This window comes from Gavialis gangeticus, unplaced genomic scaffold (genome assembly GCF_001723915.1).
Source record: "Gavialis gangeticus isolate Ggan-Ray unplaced genomic scaffold, GavGan_comp1, whole genome shotgun sequence".
Classification (NCBI taxonomy): domain Eukaryota; kingdom Metazoa; phylum Chordata; order Crocodylia; family Gavialidae; genus Gavialis; species Gavialis gangeticus.
In genome coordinates this window covers 9,557,927-9,584,572 of record NW_017729006.1, presented here as the reverse complement: position 1 = coordinate 9,584,572, position 26,646 = coordinate 9,557,927, and the positions used below count along the sequence as shown (strand labels likewise).

The 26,646-nt window shown below is 42.4% G+C and overlaps 1 protein-coding gene across 1 annotated transcript in view; it reads right to left on the bottom strand.

Moving 5' to 3' along the window:
• Window positions 1-25: 25 nt before the first annotated feature.
• TGFBR2 (transforming growth factor beta receptor 2) overlaps window positions 26-26,646 on the bottom strand; it is a 40,958-nt gene continuing 14,337 nt past the window's right edge. The window contains exons 3-6 of the mRNA XM_019508788.1: window positions 15,302-16,101; window positions 11,067-11,208; window positions 3,509-3,636; window positions 26-386 (exon numbers count right to left, since the gene is read on the bottom strand). Coding sequence (XP_019364333.1) covers window positions 207-386; window positions 3,509-3,636; window positions 11,067-11,208; window positions 15,302-16,101 — 1,250 coding nt within the window. The 3' untranslated portion in view covers window positions 26-206. The remainder of the gene's footprint in view (window positions 387-3,508; window positions 3,637-11,066; window positions 11,209-15,301; window positions 16,102-26,646) is intronic.

Here is a 26,646-nt window from a genome sequence, read left to right as displayed (position 1 = left end):
GGCAGCTAATGCTGTGGTATGACACCAACTCCCTGGCTTTTACTTCCCACAAACTCTTGTCCCTCTGTGAAGCTTTAGTGTAAAGGGAGTGGTGAGATCCTCAATACTACAGGAAGCAAGTCAGGGAACTGTTCAAGACCTCTTCCTTTGCCAAGATATGTGAGTTCAGGAGCAATTCTCTCCCATCCACAACCCTGAGCAACTTGCTACTTGGTGGAGGTCACAGAGCAGTCTTCTGGGATCTTCTCCTCTGAACAGCTTCTCCTTGTGAGTTTGTCAAGGTGCCTGAGCTCACTGAAGCGCTCAGCAACACACTGTGCAGTGAGGCGGGCCTCAGGATCATGATCCCAACATTCAATGAGAGTCTCGCACACCATCTGGATACCCTGCAGTAGGCACAAAAATACAGCAATGAATTCCCTGACAGTTACAGTCATAGCACTTGGTCAATGCAAACATGCAATCTCTTAAGTAAGCACATTTACTCATGCTAGCAGGGTTTATAGAACTGGACCTGCAGTCATCTCATGGGTACTATTGTCACTGTGATGTCTCATGAGAACTCCTATGTTAAAAATACATCCATATTTACAGCATTGTTACTATAGTTCTTGGGCCAGTATGACAGCACACTGCTGCAGAAGATAAAGTGCCTTGAGCCACTGCTGTGGATTATAAAAACAATGACAATTTTTGGTGCATGATAGTATCAAGATGGCAAATCAGCCAATGCCTTGGTGCCACTGGCTTTCACTTCAGTTTCCCAAGCAAAACTCTGACCAATCTATGAAATCCTTGATCAGTCCTTTATGCATTCTTTCAGACTAGCTCCATGTAGAAACAAAGTCTATGAGGTTGAAAATGTTGCTCACAGGTGTATTTAGCTTTAGTTTCAACAGTGTTTACAGGAAAGCAACACAGTTGCATTTTAGTGATATGCATTATAAACATGAGATATTTGCCAAGAAATTGTGTCCTTTGCTTTATGACACTAACAACCCATTAAGTAGAATTTATATTAAACTTCTTTTATTTAAAAAAGTAGCATTCCACAATACTGCATTAATTACATAATTTACCTAATTGGTGATGTTGACTGATATCAATGCTAATAGCAGCCTGTTATTGTCTGTATACAAATAACATTCATTTTTTTCTGGCATTGAAATTACAAGCAGTAAATTAAATTAAATATTAAACAATAACTAGAAATCAATAGTGCAACAAATCTCATTAAGGGGGGGAAAATTGCAAAATGTAAATCCATTCCAGAATGTTATCACAATGAATAATGAGTTCATTACAAAAACACAACGGCAGTGGAAGAAAATGAATATGGAAGAGCTATAACACTAAAAACAACTTCTACCAATTTCAAAGCAGTTCTGCTGCTGCTGAAGATTGTCATAGCTCCACTGAAGTCAACAGCCTGCTGCTGCATTTTAGGGGTTACTATATTAAATACTGGAAGGATTTATTGGGAAGGAACTAAATGTATTTTTATTAATAGGATAGAAAATGCAGTACTGTCAGACATCAGAATTCCTAAATTATTCATTTACAACCATTGTACAGAACCCCTACAAGTAGGGAGGGAGCATGTGCTTCTCCTGTCTCAGAGCTCTGGGGAGCTGTCAGGTAAGAGCTCTATAATTCTCCATAATGAATCTATAAGGCAGAAGAAAGTGTCTTGACATCACATTCCATAGGGCAATGAGAATAAGTAAGAACTGGTTCTGCTCCTATATATTAGGGTTGCTTACACTCAAAAGATTGAGTGAAGGATACAAGTGTCCTAAGTGGGACTTTTAGGTGCCTACGCAAACACAATTGAACCCCCCACCAAACCCCTAAACTTCATAGTTGTCTTGCTTAAATTGCCCTGGGTGCCCAGAATCAGGCCTCTGCCAATTCCCATAACTGCTCCAGGGCCCAGAACTGCCCAGTGAGGCATCAGACTCAAACCGAAGCCCAACTGGGCTTCTCCAATTCCTCTACTTAAGTCTCCTTGAGGTACTTGGTCTGGTAAGCACTCACAGACATCAATACATGGAAACAAATCAGGCTAACCTACAGAATGCATTTCACGGTCACTTTATTTTTAAAATGTGGCCCAGGGTGGTACGCATCCTTTCTATAATTGAAGAATGATTAGAAAATTTGCTCAGTGCAGTGTGGAAGATGCAACCTCTTCCACCGCCTGAGAACATGACCTAAGCACCCGACTCCAGGCTTGTCTGGGTGAGTGGAGGGGGGATCTCCAGTCCTCCTGTTGAAGCTAGGCTATGGGGCAGATAAGAATTCAAGATTCATTGTATTTAGAAAGTAGATAATGCAACAGGGCACCTGGCTTTGTAGCCTAATGGTTAGGGCTCTCACTTGGGAGGAAAGAGGCCTGGCTTTCCAACCCTGGTCCCTAGACTGCATACTTAAAGAGCTAGTCATCTTCTCTTGTGCCTAATGTGTCAGAAAATTGTTTCTTCAGCATTCAAGATCGTTGGCTTCCTAGCAGTCATTGGCTCGGGGAGAAGTAGTACCATAGTTTCTGTACAGCATTGCTTCCTTGGCTTTTTGCTCACTTGATCCTACTTAAGTTGGTTATAAACCACTGATTTTCCAACATTTCAGTAGGCAAGGATTTGGGGTGTGTCCCTGCTCCTGCTTTCCTGAGAAAGTCAAAATGCTTTCTGCCCTCTGGGGACACCAATCAGGCTGAACTACTTTGGATTTGGTAACCTGTGAGTAGGTATTTTCTGTGAAAATCTGTCAAATTATTTAACCAGTACCAGTAATGGGATCAGAGTGGGCTCAGCTGCTCTTCTGATACTCCCAGAGCAGGTGTTTGAGAAATTAACTTTTCTGGTGTCTTTTCAGGCCATTTTACTTAGCGAGGTTTTGATTGAATTCAAAAGCTCTGACTAGCTATGTGTGTAATGAACTCATGTTCTTTATGACTAAGGTCCAACAGAGAGACCCATTCCAGAGGAGGATTGTTAATGCTTCCCTTGGAAAGCCATGAATGATCAGAGATGCTGTTATCAGAGCGTGCTCCTCTCCTGTTGCCTTAAACTACAATATCAGCTGGGATGCTATTGCTTCTTGTCCTAGGTGAACATTTCTAAACTGCAATTTTCTCATTTTTGTTTTCTTGGCATTTGAATAGGAACAGGGCATAGTATATTCTTCTGATATTTTTGGCTGAGTGGTTATTGGCTTGGATTTGCCTTGGCTTCCTGGTTAACTTCTATCATTTGGGGCTATTTTATCTTCTGAAGCTTTAGGTGCAATTCACCGTCCTTATTCTGCACTAATGGGGTGACCAAGGAAAGAAGAGGAGGCCCAGTACAGAATGGTGAGGTGCTGGATGTATTAACTGCCAGCTTAAAGGTTGTATAATCTGTGTAGACCTCTGTACTCCAGCCTGTGAAGTGAGGGACAATGTCTGAACTGCCTAACCTTATACTCAGGGCCACGGCTCAATGCTCCACTTTGCACTGGGTGTTCTTACCTGATGGTTGAGCCAGGAGCTGGGGATCTCTGGCCGCCCTCTATCTCTCAGGACGTTGTCTTTCATGCTCTCAACACATGGGTGTTCTCGCACTTTCGATCCAAATGGGGGTTCGTACTCTTTCACTTCTGCCAAGGGAAAAAGCGCACACAAGGAGCTTCAGATGGGTTTGCCTCGTACACTGATGCCAAGAGCAAGTGGAGCTTGTTGTTCTCTAGAGCATTAAGAGCTGCTGCTTCCCAGTCCCGTCCTCTTCCACTTTACCACATGCAAACAAAGTATGGCCAGTTGCCTTTTCAAAGCTGTTTCAGGTCACTTGTTCCCTCCCCCTCCCACTCCTATGCCCATGCCCTAGCTGACATAAACTTTTCACTCAAACCCTTGGTCCTATTAACAGTAGGTAGTTATAGCACCACAGTCACCCACAGCAATTGGGAGATGGAGGAAAAGGCGCATTTTGCTTTACTCAGGCAAAACTTGAAGGGACTTTAACAAGCTCTTAGGCCAAGCAAGGTAGGGTCACTTGGGTTTTGACATCACCTTCCCTGGATTTACAATTATGCTTCAGATGGGATTCACACTGAAACCTACCTGCGTCTTGGCTATTAATGTGCCTGGTCTGTAAAGGGACTTAGTCGCCTGAGAATTGCAAAGGTAGTATTCAGGTCAAAGGCAGTGGTGAAGCTACTGTATTATCACTGGTTAACATTCAGAGTATTTTTATGCCACTTTAAATGGGGAGGGACATGAATCGACCTGAATGAAGCAAGGTTAATGTTGGAGCACCAACTGTATCACTCCACAATCGTGCAGCTATAACTGCTGTACTGTCGGTATTCTTTGACATCCAGGCCGATTATGTCTGTTTCTTGAGATGCGTCTTCCTGTTAGAAAATAGCATTTCTGAATTAGATGCTGCCCTGGTTGATGTAGTGGACATGGCTTCATGAAAGAACTCCTTCTAATTTAGCTTTTGTTTGTGTGTTGTTGCATGTTTGAGAATGGAAGGGGGGAGAAAGAAGAGAAGACGCCATATGGGACCACTGGAAAAACCTCAAGAAATTTCTGCAATAGACACTGATACAGTGTAGAAAATGCTGTGGTTTCTCTGGGAACAAATGGAGAGTTTACTCACAACCCTAATGACTTACCGGTATTGGATAAAGATTCATGAGACTGGCCTGTTCTCCTGCCACTTATTTCTTTCTAGAAATTAATTGATGGCACTTTAAAAATGTAACATCTATGAGCTAAACCAAAATGAAATTTACAGGATAGTCTGATGAAAGCATTTAAGTACACAGGAGATGCATAAAACATGAGATGGAGGGGAAAGAAAAATGTAGTGCCATTGTATAAATCAATGGCATTAACCTCAGTTCCCTCCTCCTGAGGTATATTATAGAATGAAAAGGTGGGGGAGAACTGAGAAGGGTGATAAGAATCACCAAAGGCTGGAAAAACCCTCCTATAAAGAGCGTAAAAGATTGGCATTATTTACTTCGGAAGGATAGGGGTAAGAGACATAATGGAAACAGAACTGTGCCCGGTGCAGAAAAGGTAGGTCTCCCTGTCCTACAACAAGACAGGTTCTGTATTTCCATCTCAGGCATCTGGTGACTCTACCAGTCTTCCTCCTGCTGATGACTGGTTCCTTACTTCACAGGTAGCAACCCCTGGTTTTAATAGGACTAATGGAGATCAGAGACTACTTGGCCTGGGCAAGTTTCACATAAACTAGTCCTTCATATTGCACAGAAATCTGCCATCAACCCCCAGCGTGACCCACACTGCAATACAGTGGAAACGCAGTGACAAAGCAGCTGTTGATTTTCAGGTTCAAAGCTGTTATGAACTTAGCCACTGGGGAGCAAACCTGATTTAAAAGAATATGAGAATCAGGCAACCCCTTGGAAAACAGGCTCTTCAGTCATGCGCTCTAGTGGGATTGGCATTCTTAGAATCCGGATCTATTATTAGATCCTTATAACTTTAATAATAAGTAACTCTTATTTGTCACTTGATTGTGGTACGAGCCTTGTTAAGAAACAGCCCTCTGCCATAATACAGAAAAACCAATGGAAAAGATGCTTCAATCTTCAGGAGCATAGAGACTGTTGCAGGTTTGAACCTGTGCTTCCCACTAACAACCAGGGCACAGGCTAAACATCATCTGGAGCTTTCTTGTTGAAGCTGGCTCATGAGGCAGCCAAGAAAGGAAACTATGGGGAGCCAGAAAGAAGCCAGTGAAGTAGCGGCTACATGGCTCAGTGTTTTGGAAGTTACCTTGGGGGCTCCAGGTTATATCTGGGGGCTGCTTTCACTGATGCAGAAACTTTTTTAGTGTTTTATCCAAAGAACGTTAAACCAAGGTGCAGCGGGCCGGCTTCAAGAGGAGGCCTGGAAGAGACTGGCCAGTAATTAGCCTGTGGTATGATGGCTAGAGAACTTCATATTGACAAGAAAGAGGCGCAGGCTCAAAACCTGCTTTGGTGAGGTGGCCTAGAGCCTGGATCTCCTGCAAGTACTCTAACAGCGCTACTGGGCTACAAGTTGGGAGAGCTGCAGCAAGCATGCATGCAGAGCAAGACATGGTTATTTTTCCATGTCAGGAATTTACAGTCTCAATGTGTTTGCAAGTGCCAGCAGCTTACTTTTTATCCAGATGGCTACATGCCAGATAAGTACCTAAAAAGGAAATAGGATTTAACCCTTTATGTACTGTGTGCACCTTCTTACAGATATTCCCTCTTTGCTACTGTGCCTATCTCTCTGCCCAGCCTGTCCCCCCTGTGTCAACAGCAGTAGTATCTGCATATCCAGCGCAAGGAAGATGATGGCACAGACAGAGTCAAGGCCTCTTTCTTACTGAGCCAAATCTAAAAAAATCCATTGGCCTCTCTCTGCTTCCCCATGTCTTTAGTTCATCAGGCTTAGTGAGAGAACAGAGCCAGGTATGGGTGTAGTGTATAGATTTTGAATATAGCTGGTTTATCAAAAATGTTCAAAATTGGGTATTTTGGGCACTTCAGGCATTGGCTCCTCAGTCCCCTTGAAAATGTGGACACTTCAATGCCTACATATGGACACAGGTACCTAACTTTAAGAACCCAAGCCTGACAACAGTGTACAAGCAACTGACTTCACAAAATACTCATCCCTTCACCCACTGATCAATCCATGTCAAAGGCATTTTGGAAATGAGATTTTTCAACAGCCTGTGGGAGATCTAGCAGCACAAATGGCACTGCAAATCTTGTTTCTCTATATCGCATAGATGCTCTTGAAAAGCTAGCTACAGCACTGTCCCTGTTTTAGATCTGGGGAAACTGAGGCCCAAGCCCGGCTAAATTACTTGAACTTGCCCCAGTTCACACAGTGACTCAGTGATCAAGCTGGAAATAGAACTTGGTTTTCCCGAGCCCTAGTTCCTTCTTTCGGCATAATGGTTGTCATCCCTTTCATAAGATTATAGATATGTGTGCATGGCATCTCTCTCTCTCTCTCACACACACACACGTGCGCGAGTCTCTGCCCTTATACCAGCTTAAAGGAGCTCTGCAGTTGGCTGACTGGGCCATCAGGTGATGAGGGCGAGGTTTCTAAGTGATTCCATGATTGGGTTTTAAGCAAATACCAAACGGCTTACTTTCAGCTCCACTTGGTGCTCTGCCCCATCCTGCTCTCTACTCCAACCCCTCCAGAACCGCAACATCGGTGGCCCCAAGAAGTTGGCACATAAAAGGGATGTCCCCTGGGCTGGGCGAAGAGGAGTCTTCTCCTGTGGGTGGGTGTCATCTGAGGTTGAAGGGGGCACTTGTCAATTCATCTCCTACCTGTACTGATCCTGGGAGGGGGCTGTCAGCACTGCTGAAGGTTCCCATTGGAGCAGATCCCTCTGGCTTCTCCACATCTAACTAAATCAGCCAGGAAGACCTGAGCCCCCTTCCATAGAGATGGAGGACAATCAAATTAAAGCCTACCTAGAGGCATTATGTGCAAAACTGTGTGTTCCCTGGGTGCTATGCTGCAGTCCCTGAGGTGAGGCATCAGAGCAACCTTACTGTACTCCATTGCTGCAGAGGTCTGGGATGAGGAGGCTGAGGTGTCTCAGCACCTCCAGGCTTAGTGGGCAGGCTTGGCTCCAAATGCCAGGTTTGTTCCTCCCCACTCCATGGGCAGGCACCGTACCCTTTGTGTGCTCAAGTGGCATGGACACACTAGTATTAGGGGCCAAAATCTATATTGCTGGCCTGAAACTTTTGTTCCCAAACAGCATATGATAAATCAGCATTCTTGTTCTTTGAACACATCCCTTAGGCTGCCATGGAAAACCAAGGCTTTTCTTCAAGTGAGGCAAAATTGCCTCAATACCTGAAGCAGTATCAGGCATTTGCTGGCAGTGTGCCTCTTCTTCCCACTCCTCACCATTGTATTTGAGAACTGTTCCCCCTTCCCGCCAAAACACCACACTGATAGCAGATTTTATCCTGAACACAGAGATGCTTTCAATTCCTTTTCTAGTGGGCTGGCTGAGAAATTTTGCTTGCCTTGCTCACCGTACCAGTGTCGCTCTGAAAGTGAGTTGTTGGGATGAAAATTATATTTCTTTCAACATGCAGCATCTGGTGCACAGCTGTTGTGCTGAATGAAATACCAAGTTAATGGTGGAGCAGAGCAGTTAAAGCTCTCCCCAAAGCAGTATTGCTGGGTTTCTAAATATGCCTTCTAAATTACACTCCTGTGGAAAGAAAAAGCCCAACTTCCATTTTTTCCTTCTGCTTCCCCACCCCCTAGCCCCATTCATACTGCTCCGTATATAGTGCCACAACATACCAATGCACACTGTGCCCTTTTCCTCTAGCTGCAACCTCCTTCCCACCTGCACAAGACTGCTGTTTATGGGAAGATGCTGCAGCAGCTTCATGGTACAGATTACACTGCTGTTTCTTTTTTTTTCTTTGAAATGTATCCTGACTAAATAGGATTGGCATGCTCTAGAGGCTGTGCCAGACAATGCTCTGCTGGTGAAAAGACCTGCCGCCCACCACCACCCGCCCTATACAAACATCTGCACATTTACAAACACATTCTCAGAGCTCCCTTTGTTAAAGCAATAGTCATTGTACCTTGACCCTTGTAAGCAGAAATTAGCTACCTTCCTCACTTCAGAAAAGTAATTGTTTGGATATTAAGCTGCCTACTCCCATTTCAAAACTTCCAGAGACTTTCTCTGAGGACTGGGCACTTACCACATGTCTGCTGATGGGACAGACAGAATAATGTTTGGTGCCTAAATCCTTTTGGTGCCTTTGGAAATCCCAGAATCACTTGTTTCATCTACTCTAGTTCAAATGAGAAGGAATTTTTCCCTATAGATGACAATATAATGGAAACAAGACAATTTCTTACACACCAAGGGAGCCACTGTAGTAGGAGGGTGGCTTGGCTTGTGACAGCAGGAAAAAAGGTCTGGTCAGGGAAAGAAAAAGAGAAAGTGAGACAGGGATGAGCGGTTTTTGATCATGAATACTGTATGGCAATGTCCCCTGTCTGGTGCAAGTGTCAGATCTCACAACCCAGGATAGGGTCTTTTGGAGAGAGCTGAGAAAAGTCTTGTGATTATGAGGAAGCTGGGCACCAACAGTGAGGTGTGGGAGCCAAATTCTGGCTTCAGTTCTTCGGCTGAATGCTGACACCACCCCCAAATATTTATGCCTTATCAACATGCTTTCTCTATGAAACGCAGGCACCTCAGGAGATGACTGCAGTAAAGAAGTTCAGGAAATTTGTTTCTGGAGACAAAGTGATTGAGAGGTAAGAAAAAAAAAGTAAAATCAGGAAGCGGGTTAAGATCAATGAAGAAAGGCCAGGCACATTGGGGCAGAGAGGCCTTTCCTTTTCCCATAGTGGCTTATGTTTTAATTCTAAAGGTTATAGCAGGTCACTGTCTTTTAGCTGAACAAGCTGGTTATTTTCCTTCCTCATGAAACTCTGTTTATATCCTCTTTTAGGCAGCTGCCTTGTGAGCAGAGCTGCCGTGAGGTCTGCTCTCACCACAAGCACCATTCCGCTGCACTCAGCAAATATCAACAGGAAGGGACCTCAGGCATCAGCAAAGATGAAAGACTCCAGAGGAAACAGCTCACATATATATTAATATAAGTGCGCTGCTAAACGCAAGAAGCACAGAGAGCTCGAGAGACGGGGCAAAGGGCTCGTAATTCAGCTTTCAAATTTTGCCACCAGTGTTTGCAAAGGGCAAATTAAAAGGTGACCCATATTTGGAAGTGTGCAGAGCCATCACAGCTAAGCCAGGAGGAGCTTGTCTTGTAAGATGCTAGGTTGAGGTTAAAGCCGAGAACCACAAAATGCTGATTTAAAAAAAAGAGATTGTATGTAGTTATATCTAGAGCTGGATAGAATAATGAATACTTATTTGACAGGATTACTTGTACTGTTCATTGCTCAGAGCACAGCCCATAGAGGAAGACTGAAAGCTAGGCTGATAGCAGGGAGACCAGGGTAGGGGGAACTTGCATCTTAGTATATCTGTGCAGCTACCTATGGAGGTTTCTATGCCTGTACAGTGCCCCAGTAAGGTTAGGAAGAGGACCCACCCAGCAGTGCATCTCTCACCTCTTCACACTGGGGTGTCCACACTGTTGATCTCTGATCCCACTCAGTGCAGTCCCTTGAAATGCTACTGTTCTAATTCCGATAGAAAAGGAGTCCTTAAAATCTTCAAAGAAGGGGAAAAATTGCTTGCTGCACATCTATTACAAGGGCTGTCAAGGTTATCTGCAATATCTCTGTTACTCAGCCCTATCTGTACACACATAAATGTGCCGAAGTGTGTGATGTTAAAGTGAACGCAAACATTCCAGAACGCCCTGTTCTACGAGACCAGGAAGATTCACATATAACCTAAATCAGCGGTTTATATCAAATAGACTAAATCAAATCCCAGTGAGCAACTCAGTATGCTGGGGACAATTTCCTGGTTTCTGTTATACTGCTCCAGACTGAAGATTTAAGGGTATAAGAGAAATGGAGAGAGTTAACTTTATTGAATGAGCTGCAAATGAACATTACACAGTAGATCTTCCTGATGTTCTTTATTTTGACATTCAATGAATTTAACTTTGTCCTGCATTTTCAATATTCAGTATCTCACAGGGTGTGCGTGTACTTTTAATATGTTGTGGATGTGTTGCTACATTACAGAAGTTGGCATGATGCAGTTGGCGCCCTTTGTATGAAATGAGGTTGAGTCTGTAGGATTTATACAAGGATATTGCTGCTAAACAGTTTGCTCATTTAAATGGTTCTTATTAGATTTCTAATGTAAAATTCTAAAGAGGTAACGCTTCTCCATCCTAGTACTTCAGACTGTACAGTGCCTCTGATCATCTTGAAAGAAAAACTATGAAGGCAGCTTAGAAAACTCAGGTACTGCAGAACTAGTCCCACAGCATTTAAAACATTAAAACAACACAGCATTGCTTGAGCATCTCTGAAAAACATTCCTTTAAAAATAAAGGCCCACTGTACATACCTCCAACACCATTGCAACGAGATGTCATCTCCCACAGGACCAAAGCCATAGAGTACACATCAGTTTGCTTGAAGGATTCCACGTTCTCTAGGTTCATTCTGGATTCCAGGACTTCAGGAGCCATGTATCTTGCTGTGCCAACCTGTAGCACAACATACAAGGAACAACTCAAGTGCTGAAACTACAGTTCACATTTCTAATTCTAATGCAGTTTTACTTCTGTTTCCAAACATAACTACGTTATTTGATCTTTAGTATGAAACACAGGTCAATAAACCAAATTCTTTGTCGCTTAGAGAATCCGGCCCCAGGTTAATCACCACCTTTCTCGTGACTCAGTGATCCAAGAAGATAAAAACAATATTTAGTAGCTTTTCAGTATGGGATTTCATCACCATCTCCTCCTCACTCTTTGGTTGTTTATAGAGATAAACCTTGCTGCTTACCTGATACCACATGCCACATTCATTGCATGTTCAGCATGTTTTTGTGCATTTCAAATTAACATGACTCACTTTGTGTTATAATGCTACTAAGCCCTTCCTTTTGTTGATGATGGAACTATTTAAAATGCAAACTCTAAAATAAATGCAAAAAAAAGTTTAAGTTCCCCTTGAACCCCTGGGCTGGCTTAGTTAGGGCATATCCACTTCAGTAGTTAATAGCACATAACAGGGTGATAGCATGGTATGGCCAATACCATGTCTCACTGCTTTTCATCTCTAGCCTGAATGATCACATACCCATTTGCAGTTGTGCTGGTTGGGGTAAGCTTTTAGTGTAAGTCTGGAATGAAACTGCAAATGCATCCTGGACTGCTTAACTGATCTTTCACCAGGTCCAGATAAAATAGCACCCTCCCACCACCCCATAAGAAAGCAAAAATGCAAATGGTTAATGCAGACTCAGTCATTTGAGTGAAAAATAGAACCTTCCACTTGGTTTGGAAAAGCCCACATAAAAAAGTTGACACTACTCATTTTCTAAGTGTTTTTTTTTTCAGTTTAGGCCCACCCAGAATTATGACCCTTCTGCACTGGAGGCAGAAATATTAACGATAACTCTTCTCAGAGGGAAAGATTTTTTGGCTTTCTTCTGTCCCCCTTGTATCCCAATTGTCACTTCTTTAATCTACATTTAGGTTACATGGTCTGAGTCTGGGACTGCATTTTTTGTTTGTGTGTGAAGCCAGGTAGGCTCCTCAAAAGGCATTTAAAAATGCCTAAATTCCACTGATTTGGGAGTCGGACGCCTAAAAATATTTGAGGATTTGGATCCCAGTGCACTTGGCTGTTACGGTAATAGAGCTAAAATAATAAAAATAACTAAATACCTTTTCTCTCTCTTTGTATGGCTCTACATGCCTGTAATGTTTGTTAAAGAATATAAAACACATGTTGTTGGAGAAAGCAGAAATGAGGACAATGCTTGATAAGCACCAAAACCCCCTTAGGGTTGCCTTTCTAATGCATTTTATTTTGCAAATGCTGCTTTCCTTCCAGGTCTTACTTACGGAGAACACAAAACACTGAAACAATAGGACAAAGGCCCAGACTCAAGCTTTCTCAATAAAGTAACTTTTGCCTGTTTACATTATCTACAGATTATGAGTGGACAGAAAAACAGATTATAAAAAACTGTAATGGAGAAAGGTTAGAAACCAACCTCTATAATCAGGCTTACTTGTATTGCATATTTGATGCTGGCAAATGCATGTTATGCACCTGGTGGCTGGCTAGGAGAAGAATCAAGTTTGTATTAGGTGTACCACACATACAAGAATATTTGGCCTCATAGGTTACATTCCAGAGCTAAAGCAGAAGACAGGAATTATTTTCCACAAAAGACAGTTGAAAGAAACTAAAATGTACTTCAAATGAAAATGTTTGGCCTGCTCTATTACATATCATTACAAACCAGGCTTTCCAATTGGAAAGCCTGGAGTCTGTCAATTAAATTTACAGGTGGTGTGTAAAGCAGTGGAGATTTCTCACTCGCTGATGCCCTTGCAGATACACTTTTAGACCTAATTACACCAATTTTAGTGTTGTGTATAAGGGTATAAGTCAAGGAGCAGGTGAAAGTTTAACCAGGCTGGTTAAAGCTACTATATAGCATGTCATGGCACCAATGGCATGTGACACAGGGGAGACAGGCAGCTCTAAAGGAACCAAAAGCTATAAGCGGATCTGAGTTTAAGAACGTCTCTAACTGTACTGTATTCAGTAGTGACCCTGGCATTTTGTGACTCTGGTGGAAGTGGTCTTTTTAAAAGGTGTTTCATTTGAGATGGCTCCTTCCAACTCTGAACAATATCCCCAAACCTTATGGAGGAAAGCAGCAGACTTCCATTTACGTCAGTGGAATTGATAGTCTTGTAAATTACCAGAGAGATTTTAAAGGCCAATTTATAACTGATGTAAGGCAGTAGAGCCCCCTTCATTTTACTGGAGCCACACTGATTGAAAGGGTGGCCATAAACACTCTCTAGCCAAGAAAGAAAATGGTCCCATGTAAAGTAAATTACAGCATGAACACCTACACTTATCCTTTCCCTAAGCATGCAAACTGTGGTGTGTGAGCTATGAAAGGGTCTAAATATCAGTCAGATCTACTTTAGGACCTAATCTACTTAACACAGGCTGTGTCTACATGAAACGCTTACTGCGCAGTAGTTCATTACAATAACGCTGTTGGGCACGAAGCCATACGGAGATGCTACCCCGCAGTAACACTGGTTACTGCGCTGTTTTTCAGTACTTGGGTATGCCAGTACTAAATGATAGGGGTGTGCAAAATGGGCCATATTTGATTCAGATTTGGCCTAAATTGGGAGACAGTGATTCAATTTGTTGATTCGGATCATTGTCCCGATTCGACTGGGCTGAATCTGGATCTGAAGATTCGATGCTGATTAGAAGAATCAGTGATTAGGCCATACTCACAACTTTAAATGTTTTTTCTAAATACCTTGAGGTACCAGGCATGGTTTGTGAATGCTGCGATGGTGGGGCAGATGAAGTGTTCCACAGGAGCACGGTGGTGAACCCAGAACTTCTGGATCTGCTGCTGAGCATGCGGGGAACACCTCCTGCACCCCATGGTTCAGCAATTGGCCAGGGGGACCCCAGGTGCCCCCCCCAGACCCAGGAAGTACCAGTTGCCGAGTCGGGGGTGGGGAAGCTTTTGGCCCACTTCTGGGTCTGCCACCGAGCATGCTGGGGACTACCCCACCATGCTCCTGTGGGACACTGTATCCGCCCCAGCATCTCAGTGTTCATGAGCTGCCTAGTACCTTGAGGTATGTAGAAAAAACATTTAAAGCTGTGTCTATGTCTGAATCATTAAATCCTTCAAATCATCAAATCAATTTGGAGGGTTCTGATTCAATTCAGAGAGATTAAAGTGTCTCCTGATTTGATTCGGATTTGGAGATTTGGCCCGATTCGGTGGAATCTGTAGAATTGAATTAGTGACTGAAGCTTCGCATAGCCCTACTAAATGACTACGCAGTAACAACTGTGCAGTCAGCATCTTGTGCAGACACAGCCAGAGAGGTCATTTACGGTGAAGGCATGTTCATGATCATTGCTAATATTTACAGAAGCACTTTTATAATTTCACCTTTAAAGTGCATCTTTAAAGTACTCCCAGCATTCCTTTGAAGTAGGTAAGTACTTGCTATATCTAGTTATAAGAAAAATGAGGGACTTACATACAGTACTTACGCATTTTTCACATTTGTCTGCTTGTGGAGAAAGTACTATATTCCTAAAAGGTTTCTCAGTGATCTTTAAAAAATAATGATGTAGCCATTCTCCCTTCCTAGCTCAGATTCTGATTCTTGTTTATGCTGGTTTAACTCAGAAGTAACTAATGAAATGGATAAGAAACTTTTTAGAGATCATAATCAGGAATTGTGGCATAATATTTCAAGAATATAAAATACCACCTTAGCACAAACAGTAGCCATGTAATCCGGGCTGTATGCACTTCAGTGTAAGCGTATGTATGCTGGTTGCATTTATATACATAAAATACTGATCATAACAAACCTGTCATGGTATTATTTATACTTGTTTCTTAATACTTAGGTTACAGCCTCTTTATTTAGAAAAACTGTCACATTTATTGCTAATAATTTTAAATGGATATCATAGCAGGGTTTTTTTTTCCCTTCAGTCCCAGAAATGAACTCCTACTCCAAAACAAGCTGCTTTAACATTTTAACTCACCTGTCCACTGTTAGCCAAGTCATCCACAGACAGCGAAGGATCAAGCCTCAGGGATAACCCAAAGTCACACAGACAGCAGGTTAGGTCATTTTTCACTAGGATATTGGAGCTCTTCAGGTCTCTGTGCACAATGGGTGTTTTGGGTCGACCACAGGGTGTATGGTCGCTGTGGAGGTGGGCAATCCCTCGCGCCAAAGACCCACCAAGCTTCCACAGGTCCTCCCAGCTGATGATGTGGCGTGTAAGGTACTCCTGCAAGTTTCCTCTGGCATGGAAGGCAGTAATCAACCAATACTGTTTTCCTATCTCTGTCTTACGCTCCTCTGCTGTCAGGAACTGAAGAATGTTCTCATGCTTTAGGTTTACATCTGAAAATATATCCTTTTCAGTCTTCCAAGAAGCATATTCTTCGTAAGGGAAGATCTTGACAGCCACTGTTTCATACTGCTCAGATGTGTTTTGCTTCAGTTTGGCCTTATACACTTCAGCAAACCTGCCTTTTCCTACAAGAGTGTCTAGCTCGATAGGCAGTAGCTCAGTGTTGTGGTTAATGTTGTTGGCACAAGTTGAGCTGATGTCTGAGCGGTCATCATCTAACATAATGGCACAAACATCACTGCAGTCCTTGTGTTTCCTGGGCTTAACATTCTTCTCCCATGCTTTGTTGAGCTTCCTTCTTCGGTGGCTCCGGTAGCAATAAAAGATACCGACCACAGCAATGGTGATCACAAGTAATGGGACAAGACTTATAACTGTGACTTTAGTAATCTCATCTAGGATTTCAGGACTTGGTTGGGTATCTGAAAGTACAAAGAAAATCATTGTTCAGGTTTATATACTAAGAGAGGTAAGAGCTAGGGCACCTAGCTCTAGGAAAATGCAATTTAAGTATGTTAAAATAAGAACTGGTTGAAAACGGGGGGAAAGGATGGGGTTTTGAATTTTTTTAAATTCAAATTCTAGTTGAAAATTCACAACTTGAAAAAGTATTTCAACCATCTCCAGTGAAAATCGAAATTCATTATAGTTTAGACTAGACCTACTGTTCTGTTTACAAAAATATACATGTGCATGTACAGCTTCCCAAACCGTTTAAACAAACAACAAGCAACATTAATAACAACCTTGCTCTGTACACCAGGCTTCATTTAGAAGAAGCCTTCTAATGCAGTAAAAGATCCTAACCTGTTAATGTAGCTAATAGGGCTCTTCTCTTACGAGATCAGATTTCTTGTGCATTTTGGATGAAGTCTTGGCTCCACTGAATAAGTGCTAAAATGTCTACTGACTTTAAGAAAGCCAGAATTTCTCACTGTTCTGGCATATTAGAAAGTCTTTCTTAAATTATTTATTGATGACATTAATTAATTTAATGACAAGAAATACTTTTCACTACTGGCATGATCAGTAGTTTGGTGATACAGCACCTGCTGCCTCTTTGATTCCATCTCAGATCTAATGTTCGAAGGATACATGAAACTATTTTCATCACAAGCTATTGCTTGTACATGCAAAACATTATGCCTACACACACACACACACACACACACACACACACGAACACCATTCACCACCACATGTGCTTCTACATATGTGCTGCAGGAACAATTCTTATAGCTTGCACATCCGAAAATGTTAACGTTTAAGTAACAATGTTCATTTTTATGCATTTTTTCATGGAGGCTAGGTTTGACTGTTATTACCATCTAAAATCTAATGTATGTATAATGTCCTAGGGACACTAAGTGGGTGGGTGGTAGAGTAAATATCTCAAGCGGTGTACACCATATCACTTATCTGGTATATTCGTGGCAATCTCAGCAGAGACAGAAGTCTGAGCCACCTTCCTTGCTTAGTGGTCCTTCCTCTGGGTCAGTCCTGAGGCATTTTTTAATGAAGGTGGATAACTGGCCACAACCGAAGCCTGTATGGTTACTAAATTGCAGACCTCTTGTCAGGCACTCTTATACTTCTTTAGTGTCAGTGTACTGGGTTCTTTTGACAAGATACCAAGGGAGGAAAGGAAGTTTCTTCATACTGCATTTTATTGGATTTCTATACCTAGTCTGCTGTGGTACACAGAAATGCATTTTCTTAAACAACTTTTTTTTTCAAGTACACTCAAATGCTTTATGTTATCTCAAGCAATGATTACAAGAAGCCCTGAGAGTTGGCTGAGTGGACTAAGATTGTCTGTACCATCTCTATCCTGAGCCTGAAACCACCACCAAGAAGTCTTGCTCATCCAACTGCTTTTGCTCAGGATATGCCAAATATTAGAAAGGAGACACTGTAGACCACAGTTGAGCATGCATCAACAGGCTTGAGACAATCTCTGTACCTCACTCTCCCAAGGCCACTTTCAGCTGGCTACATTACATTATTTCTGGGATTTGGCATTCCTGGAATGAGTGCAAGTGGGTAGGGCACATCCCTTAGTGGTGGTCCTGGGCTCAAACATGGAGAGAGAGTAGACAAGCTGTAAGACACCTAAACTGGTAACTACAGCTGAGTGAGTGTCTTACATTGGCAGTGCTACACTCAGGGGCTGTTTACAGCAATGCCATTGTCTCAGGTTTTGTATAATAGGCTAAATAAGTCAAGAGGAAGGAGAAAACCAGTATAATGTCTGAGATACAGTTGCCACTGTATTACACAAAACTTCTAGTTAATTTTCTTCAGTTTCCCTGCACTACAAGACAGGAGAGCTGCTTAAAACATCATATAACAATGTGCAAAAAAAAAAAAGAAAAAGCCTTTTATGGTCAGAATGAGTTCCATATTGTAACCCAAGAATCTGACTTCCACCACCCCTCATCCCTCCCCCTCCAAAAAATCACTCCTATATTATGGATTTCTATTTAACAGCAAAGCTGACTGTTTTTTAAAAGGCAGGAGGTAACACAAATGAGAGGTATCTTTTAAGCTGAGAATATATTGATTCTCCCCTGTTTGGAAGGGCATCTTAATACTCAACCTAGCTCTGTTCAAAGAGTTCGCTAATCAGGTATAAACCAAGTAACTCAATCATGGCTTGTCTGACACGGTCATTAAGGAGGGAGCTCATTTCCATTCAATACTGACATTCTCAGCTATCACAAGTACACTATTAATGACACACGTGCATTAATAAGAAGACAAAAATTTCCTTTTGCATTTGTAAATGGCTCCTGCTAGGTTCAAGAAAAAGGGACAGTAAAAACAATTACTCTAAAATTATTTCCCTTGGCATATCACTCTGTGCCTATATTTAGAAGTTCATTGCTGATCAGTTCTCTCACATTTCATTCTTCTGCTTCTCAACAGACTGAAGGGAAAACTTATTGAAAAGTATATTTAGAAACTAACATCCTGCTGTCAGTAAACAGCAGTCCCATGCAGCGTATTTTGTGCATTCCATGTTTTCAGGAAACCTACCAGAAAAAAACTTAGGGGGTATCATCTAGTAGACTTGACTGAATTAGTCACTGAAATGGTTAGTTCTTTGGATTTGGTTGCAAACAGATTTTGCTTCCATCACTGTGCCTGCTATTTGTAACTGCTAGATACATATACGTATTTAGGTTCATGGCTGATGAACTTATTTAGGTTTGTGGCTTCTCCCCACCCCCCAGCATGTATTTAGTATTTGAACTCTGCTATTTCAGCTGTGCCATTAGTCACCTATGTCACATGGGGTGGTTTCTGCCTAGCCAGAGATAAGAATGCTGAGGACATTTTAGGATACATTTAGCCTTTCCTGTCTTCCTTTGAACAGGAAAAGGCATTATGCTCAGCTATAGACATGGGGCCCAACTTCTAAAATACTGGTGTCTTCCTGACTGAGGGAGAAAATTAGATTTACTGGCTGCCTAGCTAGCCAGACTTGCAATGACATGGCAAGGGGCGAGGACTTTCAGAGTAGTCATATACACACTAGATGTGTCTACACGAGATGCTTATTGTGCAGTACCCTAATAACACTGTGCAGTAGCATCTTAGTGCAGTTTTTGACAGGCACACTACTGCACAGTGTTATTAGGGTATTGCACAGTAAGCATCACAAAAAAATTGTGTGCTGGTACTACTGTGCAGTACCTGTAGTTACTGTGCATTTAGTTATTTCATTAAGCAAGTACTAAACTAAATGCACAGCAACTACTGCACATTAATGAACGTGTAGACATGGCCACAGAGTTGCACATGAGATGACTGTGACTCAGTTTATTCCCAAGTGTATTTGACTCTGAGTGTCAAGGCTTTCCATCTACCTAAGCGTCTCTTACTTCTGTCCATCATTATAAAATCTGAAAGCACTCTTTATTAGTTGGAATTGAAATAGAAAAGTCTCTAGTGGACTTCATGAAGGTTCTGGATCTTCTCCCTTTAGTTAGCTGTACTTGGGGTATGTAAATTTTTTTTGGTTTGGGTGGAAAGTGATTGATGTTGCAGGTGTAACTCTGAATATAGAAAAAAAAATAGGTAAAGAGCTGAGCATTTTGGCTACTGACTCCCTATATGCCCTCTTATTCCTGGCCTCATGCTGGCACATCCTCTATGCCAGGGAGTGAGGAGGTGGGAGAGGTAGGCTGGGTGGCATATAGGGTGTTCCAGCACCTTGGGAATTCTGAACTGAACCAGCAGATCTAAGCCAGGGTTGAACCAAAAATCAAAATCAGATAGATTACATGTGTTGGGTGTATGTGTCTGTGTTGGGGGTTGAGGAACTTACCTGACAGATGTGTATGTCCACATGCTCAAATATATGTCTGTGAATCAAACCCCACAATTGCTCAAATGAAAGTGCCTCTTCTCCTCTGTCCATCATTGTTTATCAAAAAGTGCCAGGAAACAACTAGATAGAACAGCCATTCATTTTTCTTGCCAACATGCTTTGAAATAATTTCCTCCACTACTTAGTGAATAGGAGAGTAGTAATATGTGTAGACCCATTACTCAGTAACAGCAGTATTTCTCAGGCTTAAAAAAGTACTAGTAAAATAATACAACAATAGTCAATGGTGGCTAAAAGAAAGCTTCCTGTATGCATAGTACGCTAAGCACAAGTCATCTCCATAGCCCTTGACACTACCTTAAAAGTTAGGCAAAATAGTATTCAAGTGCTAGGAAAAATAGAAAGATTTCAGCATCCTGTATTAACTGTAATGAAACTACAGCACGCTTCATTTGCTTAAATACTAAATCTTTGAGGTAGATTATGTGTTTTTGCACACATAAATGGCACCTAAATACTTAGCAATAAAATAACAGTATTGATAAAACTAGGATCTCTGCTACACAGCAGAGAACAGATACACAAGTAGTGGGGACAGGATGGGTATAAGGGACAGCCTTTATTTACAAAGCTGCTTTGTCTGACTTGTATGACTGCTTGTATGACTCCCAGTGAGGTTGTCAACCTATTCAAGGTGGCAAGGGAATGTTCCATACTGTCACAAGTCAGCTTAAACTCATTGGCTGCTCTTGAAAAAATACAACTTGCTCAGCTACAAAAAGATCTTGAAAGTGTATCCTGCACAAAGAAATATTTGTAACATTGAGATCAGGGTCTTGGTCCTGCTCCAGGTGTTTTGCCCTGTTCCCTCTGCACAAGGCAGCCCTTAGACCTGACTGCAGGACAACAATTCAGGTTTGTGGTTTTCAAGCTTGGTTTCATTCCACATTGGAACGAAACTGAAACCTTTTAAATATTTTTCATGCAAATGGAACTGCAGCAAAAGGTCTGGCTTTTGGATTGAAACCTGAGCTTTTTTTGACTTGGCAACAAGTGTCTGTGTATCCCTTTGATAGTCAGGGACTGGCCTGGGAGGGGGAAGACCAGGTTCAAAGTCATGCTCCCATTCAAGAGTAGAATTTTTCATTACAGTTTAGGGTCTTGACCCTGGCCTCCCCAAACTGCCAGTGGCCAAAGCCTCGGGGGATAACATTCAAGAGACTCTCCTTGCTCTTGCTCTCTTCTTCCCCTTCAAGCAGATCAACAGGCCTCTGTAAATTATTTCAAGTCAGTGCAATATCATTGAAAATGTTCAGATTAACATGGCTGACTTGACTCCTTACAGATACAGTCTACATAGATGACCACTCAGTTTGTGCAGAACTACTGAAGTGGCTTCTATTTGTTCTGCTCTTTTGGTCACGAGCTGGTCATGAATCTTTTCCTTTTTTCGACCAGGAAATATTGATTCAAAACAGAAACTCTTCACAGCAGTTGATGGGTTTGGACATATTTCTTAACTCAATATTTTTTTTGGAAAAAAATATTTTTAAAAGGTTGTCAAAACATTTTGTTGCAACGTTATCAAAATGAAAAATTTGGCATCCTAGATTGAAACAACAACTGTGTTTCAAAGTTTAAGATTATTGTGCTATGGGAAAATAAATGAAAAGAAAAAGATGGAATTTGAAAAGAAATTTTGAAAAGAAGATACTGAAAACCTGAAGGTGACCCTTCTAACAATACTTCCATGATTTTTGGCTTGGAGATCTTTGACATTTTAGTGTTTTATCATTGTGATGTATTAAAAAGGAAAATAAAGCAGGAAAAATAAATAAGAAAAGGGACAGGAAAATAGTTGTCTGTCCAGGTCTATACTGGCAAAGTGTATACACAGAACCACAGGAAAAATACACCTGGAAGGGACCTCCAGAAGTCATTTAGTCCAATCTCCTCCTCAAGCCAGGATCATCCCTATCTAAACCATCCCAGCCAAGCATGCTCTTAAAAGCTTTCCACAACCTCCCTAGGTAATGCTTAAATACCCTTAAAATTAGTAAGCCCTTCTAATATTCAACTTAAAGTCTCCCCTGTTGAAGTTTAAGATTGGTACTTTTGATTCTGTCCCCTGTGGACACAGAGAATAGTCAGTCACCATTCTCTGTTAGACACGTAGCTATTGGTGGCTACTCTTTGAACATGATGATAATTAAACCAGTTATGCACCTACCCTATAATAGGTCCATCTAGACCACATTCCCTTAGCTTACTTACAAGAAATGGCATAGGAGACAGTATCACAAATAGACTAAATGCTAATGATGATCTACCAATGCCATCAAGTATAAAGATGGGGATTTAGACTGGGGTGTGCTAATGCTCCTGCTCGGAGTTAAAGCCAGAAGTTCCTGTCTAGAGGGTCCTGCCCCTCTGCCCAGGGTCAGACTGATCACCATATTTGGGGTCAGGAGGGAATTTTACTTCATAGTCAGACTGGTATGGAGTGTGGGGGTTTCCGCCTCTCTCTGTAGTGGGAGGTGTGGCTCTCTATCTGGGATCTCTTGAGCGTATAAGCAGGATACCAGCTGCCACGTAGCAGGTTATGTCTTGTGTCATGTCTTGGGTTGTGTCAGGGTTGACGGCAGTGTTATTATGTTTAGATTATGGATGTGTATGGGATGGTTTGGATAGGGATGATCCTGCCTCAGGCAGAGGGTTGGACTAGATGATCTGTGAAGGTTGCTTCGAACCCTGCTTCTCTCTTACGATTTCTATGACAAGCCACCAAATTCCATTCAGTGATGTCTGCAGTTGAAAGAATTTTTCTTTCCTACTAAAGCGAATGCTGTTGAGATCAGGGGTGTAGGTTGTAGCCGTGTTGGTCTAAGGACGTAGACAGATAAGGTTCTTTGGGTAAATCCGATATCTTTTATTAGACCAGCTCAAATAGTTGGAAAAATTCTTCTTGGCAAGCTTTCGGGCACAAACACCCTTTGTCAGGTTGAGGAAACATCTGCAGATGTAAATTGAGGTGGATAGGTGAGAGACAGGTTGCGGGGAAGGAGGAATGAATGTAGCTGTAGTCAAAGGATGAGAGACAGGGAGGTAGGGGGAGAGGGAATGAGAATAGCTAGTACAAAGTGGTGCTTTTTTTTTTTTTTTTTTTACCAGCTATTCTCATTCCCTCTCTCACTCCACCCTCCATACTTTGACTACAGCTACATTCATTACTTATCGCTTCCCCCATCCCCCTCCACACCTGTCTCTCACCTACTACCCACCTCATTTACATTTTAACTGACTGCCTTTCTTGCATACGTACTCGCCTCTGGCTGCTTTACCACTCCGTCCAGGAACAGCACAGACCATCTGCAGATGCTTCCTCAGCCTGATGAAGGGTGTTTGTGCCCGAAATCTTGCTAAGAAGAATTTTTCCAACTATTTGAGTTGGTCTAATAAAATATATTGGATTTACCCAAAGAACCTTGTCTGCCTACTGTTGAGATCAATAACTTGTAACTCACCCAAAACATCTCTTTTGGTACAGGGACAGCAGTGCATTATCAAGGTCTCCTCACGCCTGAGTAAAGGGAGTGCTTGTAGTCTAACTGATGGTAAAGGGCTAGGAATGGGAAAAATGTTGTCCAGCCACTTTCTAAAGCAGGGGGTGGCAATTTTTCTCTGGTGCAGGCCACTGCTGAGAACCTGGCCCAGGCCCCGGGCAGCAAGTTGCCATCCTGTGGAACGGCCAGCTGCCTGTGCTTACCCTCACTGATCCTATCCCCTCTGAAGATGCAGCAGGCTGTGCAGCAAAGGGACTAGGTGACACAGTGCAACTCCATGCCATTGAAGGCCCATGCCAGATTGGACCTCTGTAGGCTGAATCAGACCTCTTTGCGGGACAAATATGCCCCAGAGGATGTATGTGGCCAAACCGTACTCTAAAACACCACAGCTCAGACTCCAAAACCTTACTAAGCTTGTCAAAGTGAGAGGATACTTGTCCTCTTGACCTGGTTTATTCACCACTCTCAATGCTTTTCTGTCCAGGATTTCATTATACAACTGATAAATTATCTGCTATAAGCAAGTTTCCATTTTCCAACTGATTGTCAAATATTCTATTTCATGCTCAGGAGCATTAAGAAACTCTTGAATTCTTAGACAGAATAGTTTGTCTGTTCCTTTGTTCATTCCTGGCAGGAGCACATCAATCCTGAATATGCTGACCTAGCATCCATCTGTTTAGAATATCTTATCCCTGATATCACCTCCCATTTCTCTCCTCCATTTTGCATGCTTCATCTCACTCTGTATGTACGTGCATCTGCCTGTGACCCCGATGTTCACAACAGAGATTTCTTACACATTTATTTGAAAATTAATATACTTTTTACTCATCCTGCTTTGCCTAGATCCTGTTATGAATGCCTTGGTTGCATGACACAATGTCTGCTCCTATTTGCTGCAGGTTTTATAGGCTAATTCCCCCCTCTCTAGCTTCAATATGTTCCACCAGATGCCACACATTAACCGCTATTTTTATTCGCAGCCCTAGTTTCACCCCACCAAACTTTCCCAAAATATTGTATTGCCAGTGTTGGTTACAGTTTGTTTCTGTCTGTAATTATTAAAGTCTCTTTCATGACAGCCTGATAAATGCTTGGCCATATTCCCACATTTATTAAGCTTTCAAGTGATGCAAATTACAACAAATATGCCAAGCGGGACCGTAAGTTATGTGCCTCATCTGATTTGACCAAAATCTGTAGCTGAGCACTGCCTGGTTATTTTTCCGAAGAGAAAACAATGGTTTTAGATAAAAACAGAACAAAACACAATCCTCTTTCCTTCTGTTCCCTCCTCCCATTCAGGCTTCCTTCCTAACCCACTAAGTGATTCAGACACTCCATGTTACGGAGGATTTTCTGTGATTACATACAGCTGTAGGCCTTGGGTGGGTCTGCATTGCTGCAAATGCCTGAGAGAAAACATTGAGAACAATGCCAATGCACGAGCAGCAAGAGGCTCTGTGTGTCATTATCCAGTGCAACTGCCCTCTTTTATGGTGAAGCTTGAGTACAGTTGCTTTCCAAGTAAGCTAAATGAATAATGGAAAAATAGATTAATGAAACTATTTGTTAAGTTTTACTTAGGATGTAGGTTGGCAATTACATCTCTTTGTTGTTCACTGAATATCTGGATGACTGGTCAAACGTATGATTGTGGAAGGACTGTTGCTTATCTGAATGCAGGGATTCATGGATTGAATGAGTATATTTACACAGTCATGCTGACATGACCAACTAATTTTAAAGCCAGAGTACACCTATTTAGCTAAATACAGTCATTGGCATTTTTATTTCATCAAGAGGGGGAGGAGAGAAAGGAAAGCAAGGATCAGGGGATGGAGGGGAAGAAAGAGAGGACATTTAATGCTTTAGAGACTAAGGCTGTGTACATATATGAGGGTTAAGACAATCAACAATCCCGAGGCTGAATCAATTCAGTCTTTGCAAGTTAGTCTAAACTGCAGCAATTACACTGAGAAAAAACTGTACACACATTCACTTTTGATTCAGGAAATGCAGCTACATGCCTGCAGTGGCACAGGCCAGAAGCTGAGAGGTGCTAGAGCATGGCTCTCTGGGATATAGTCAGGACAGGCTGTGTGTTTCCTTCTTTTTCTTGCTGCCTCTGAGGTCTCTGGGATTTGCAGTCCAGAACCACAACAGCAAGACTCTCTAGAGTTGCACATTACTTCCTCTTCCTGCTTCCAAGTGCCTCTGGGATTTGTAGTCCACAGTGACAGCCAGCACTAAGTTTAGCAGCAGGGAAGCTCTGGACTCAGGGGCAGATGAGTTTAACCCCCGTCCCTGGGCCCAGACCCCAGCCAGGGTTTGCCTTGGGAGGCTAGTCCCTGCCTTCCTCCTCCGCTCTCCCCCAACTCTTCTCTGCTGGAGCAGAAACCCTAGCCCAGGACTAGAAAACATGCTGGGATGCTGAAGGACTGTGATTTAACTTAAACCAGGAAGGGGTCTGGGACAGAAGTTTCATAAACCAGTTTGACCCAAATCACTTAAGTCTGATACTACATTCAACCAGGTTTATATTAAACCAGTTTCAGCCATTTTCAAACTGGTTTATGTGCACTGAGCTTGTGTTCTGTTAGAGCTTTAAATCATTTTCTGATTAATTAAATTGGTTTGTGTGTAACTTCTGTCCCCAGCCCAGGGGACATTAAGGGGAGGTTAACTCAGTTCAAAATGGTTGCCCAATATCAGGTGAGCCAGGATTCAGGAAATGGGGGGGTTGGAGGGGCTAGCAAGGGGGTTGGGGGTTCAGCAGGCTGGAGGGGATTGGGAATCCACTAGGGGATGGGGGGAGGTGCAACCCATGAAGGGTGAAGTTCATTGGCGATGCATAGGGGGTGCATGTGGGTGCACGTGCACCCCCTAAGATTGGCAGTGCACCCCTGTGAAAAGCGCTGCCGCTGCTGCCAGCAGCACCTGTGGACAGTCACTGCTCACCATCCTCCTGCCTCCGCCACCAATACCCACACAGTCCTTGATCACTGCTGGCTGCCACTGCTGCTACCAGTAGCATCTGCAGGTGGTCGCTGACCACTGGT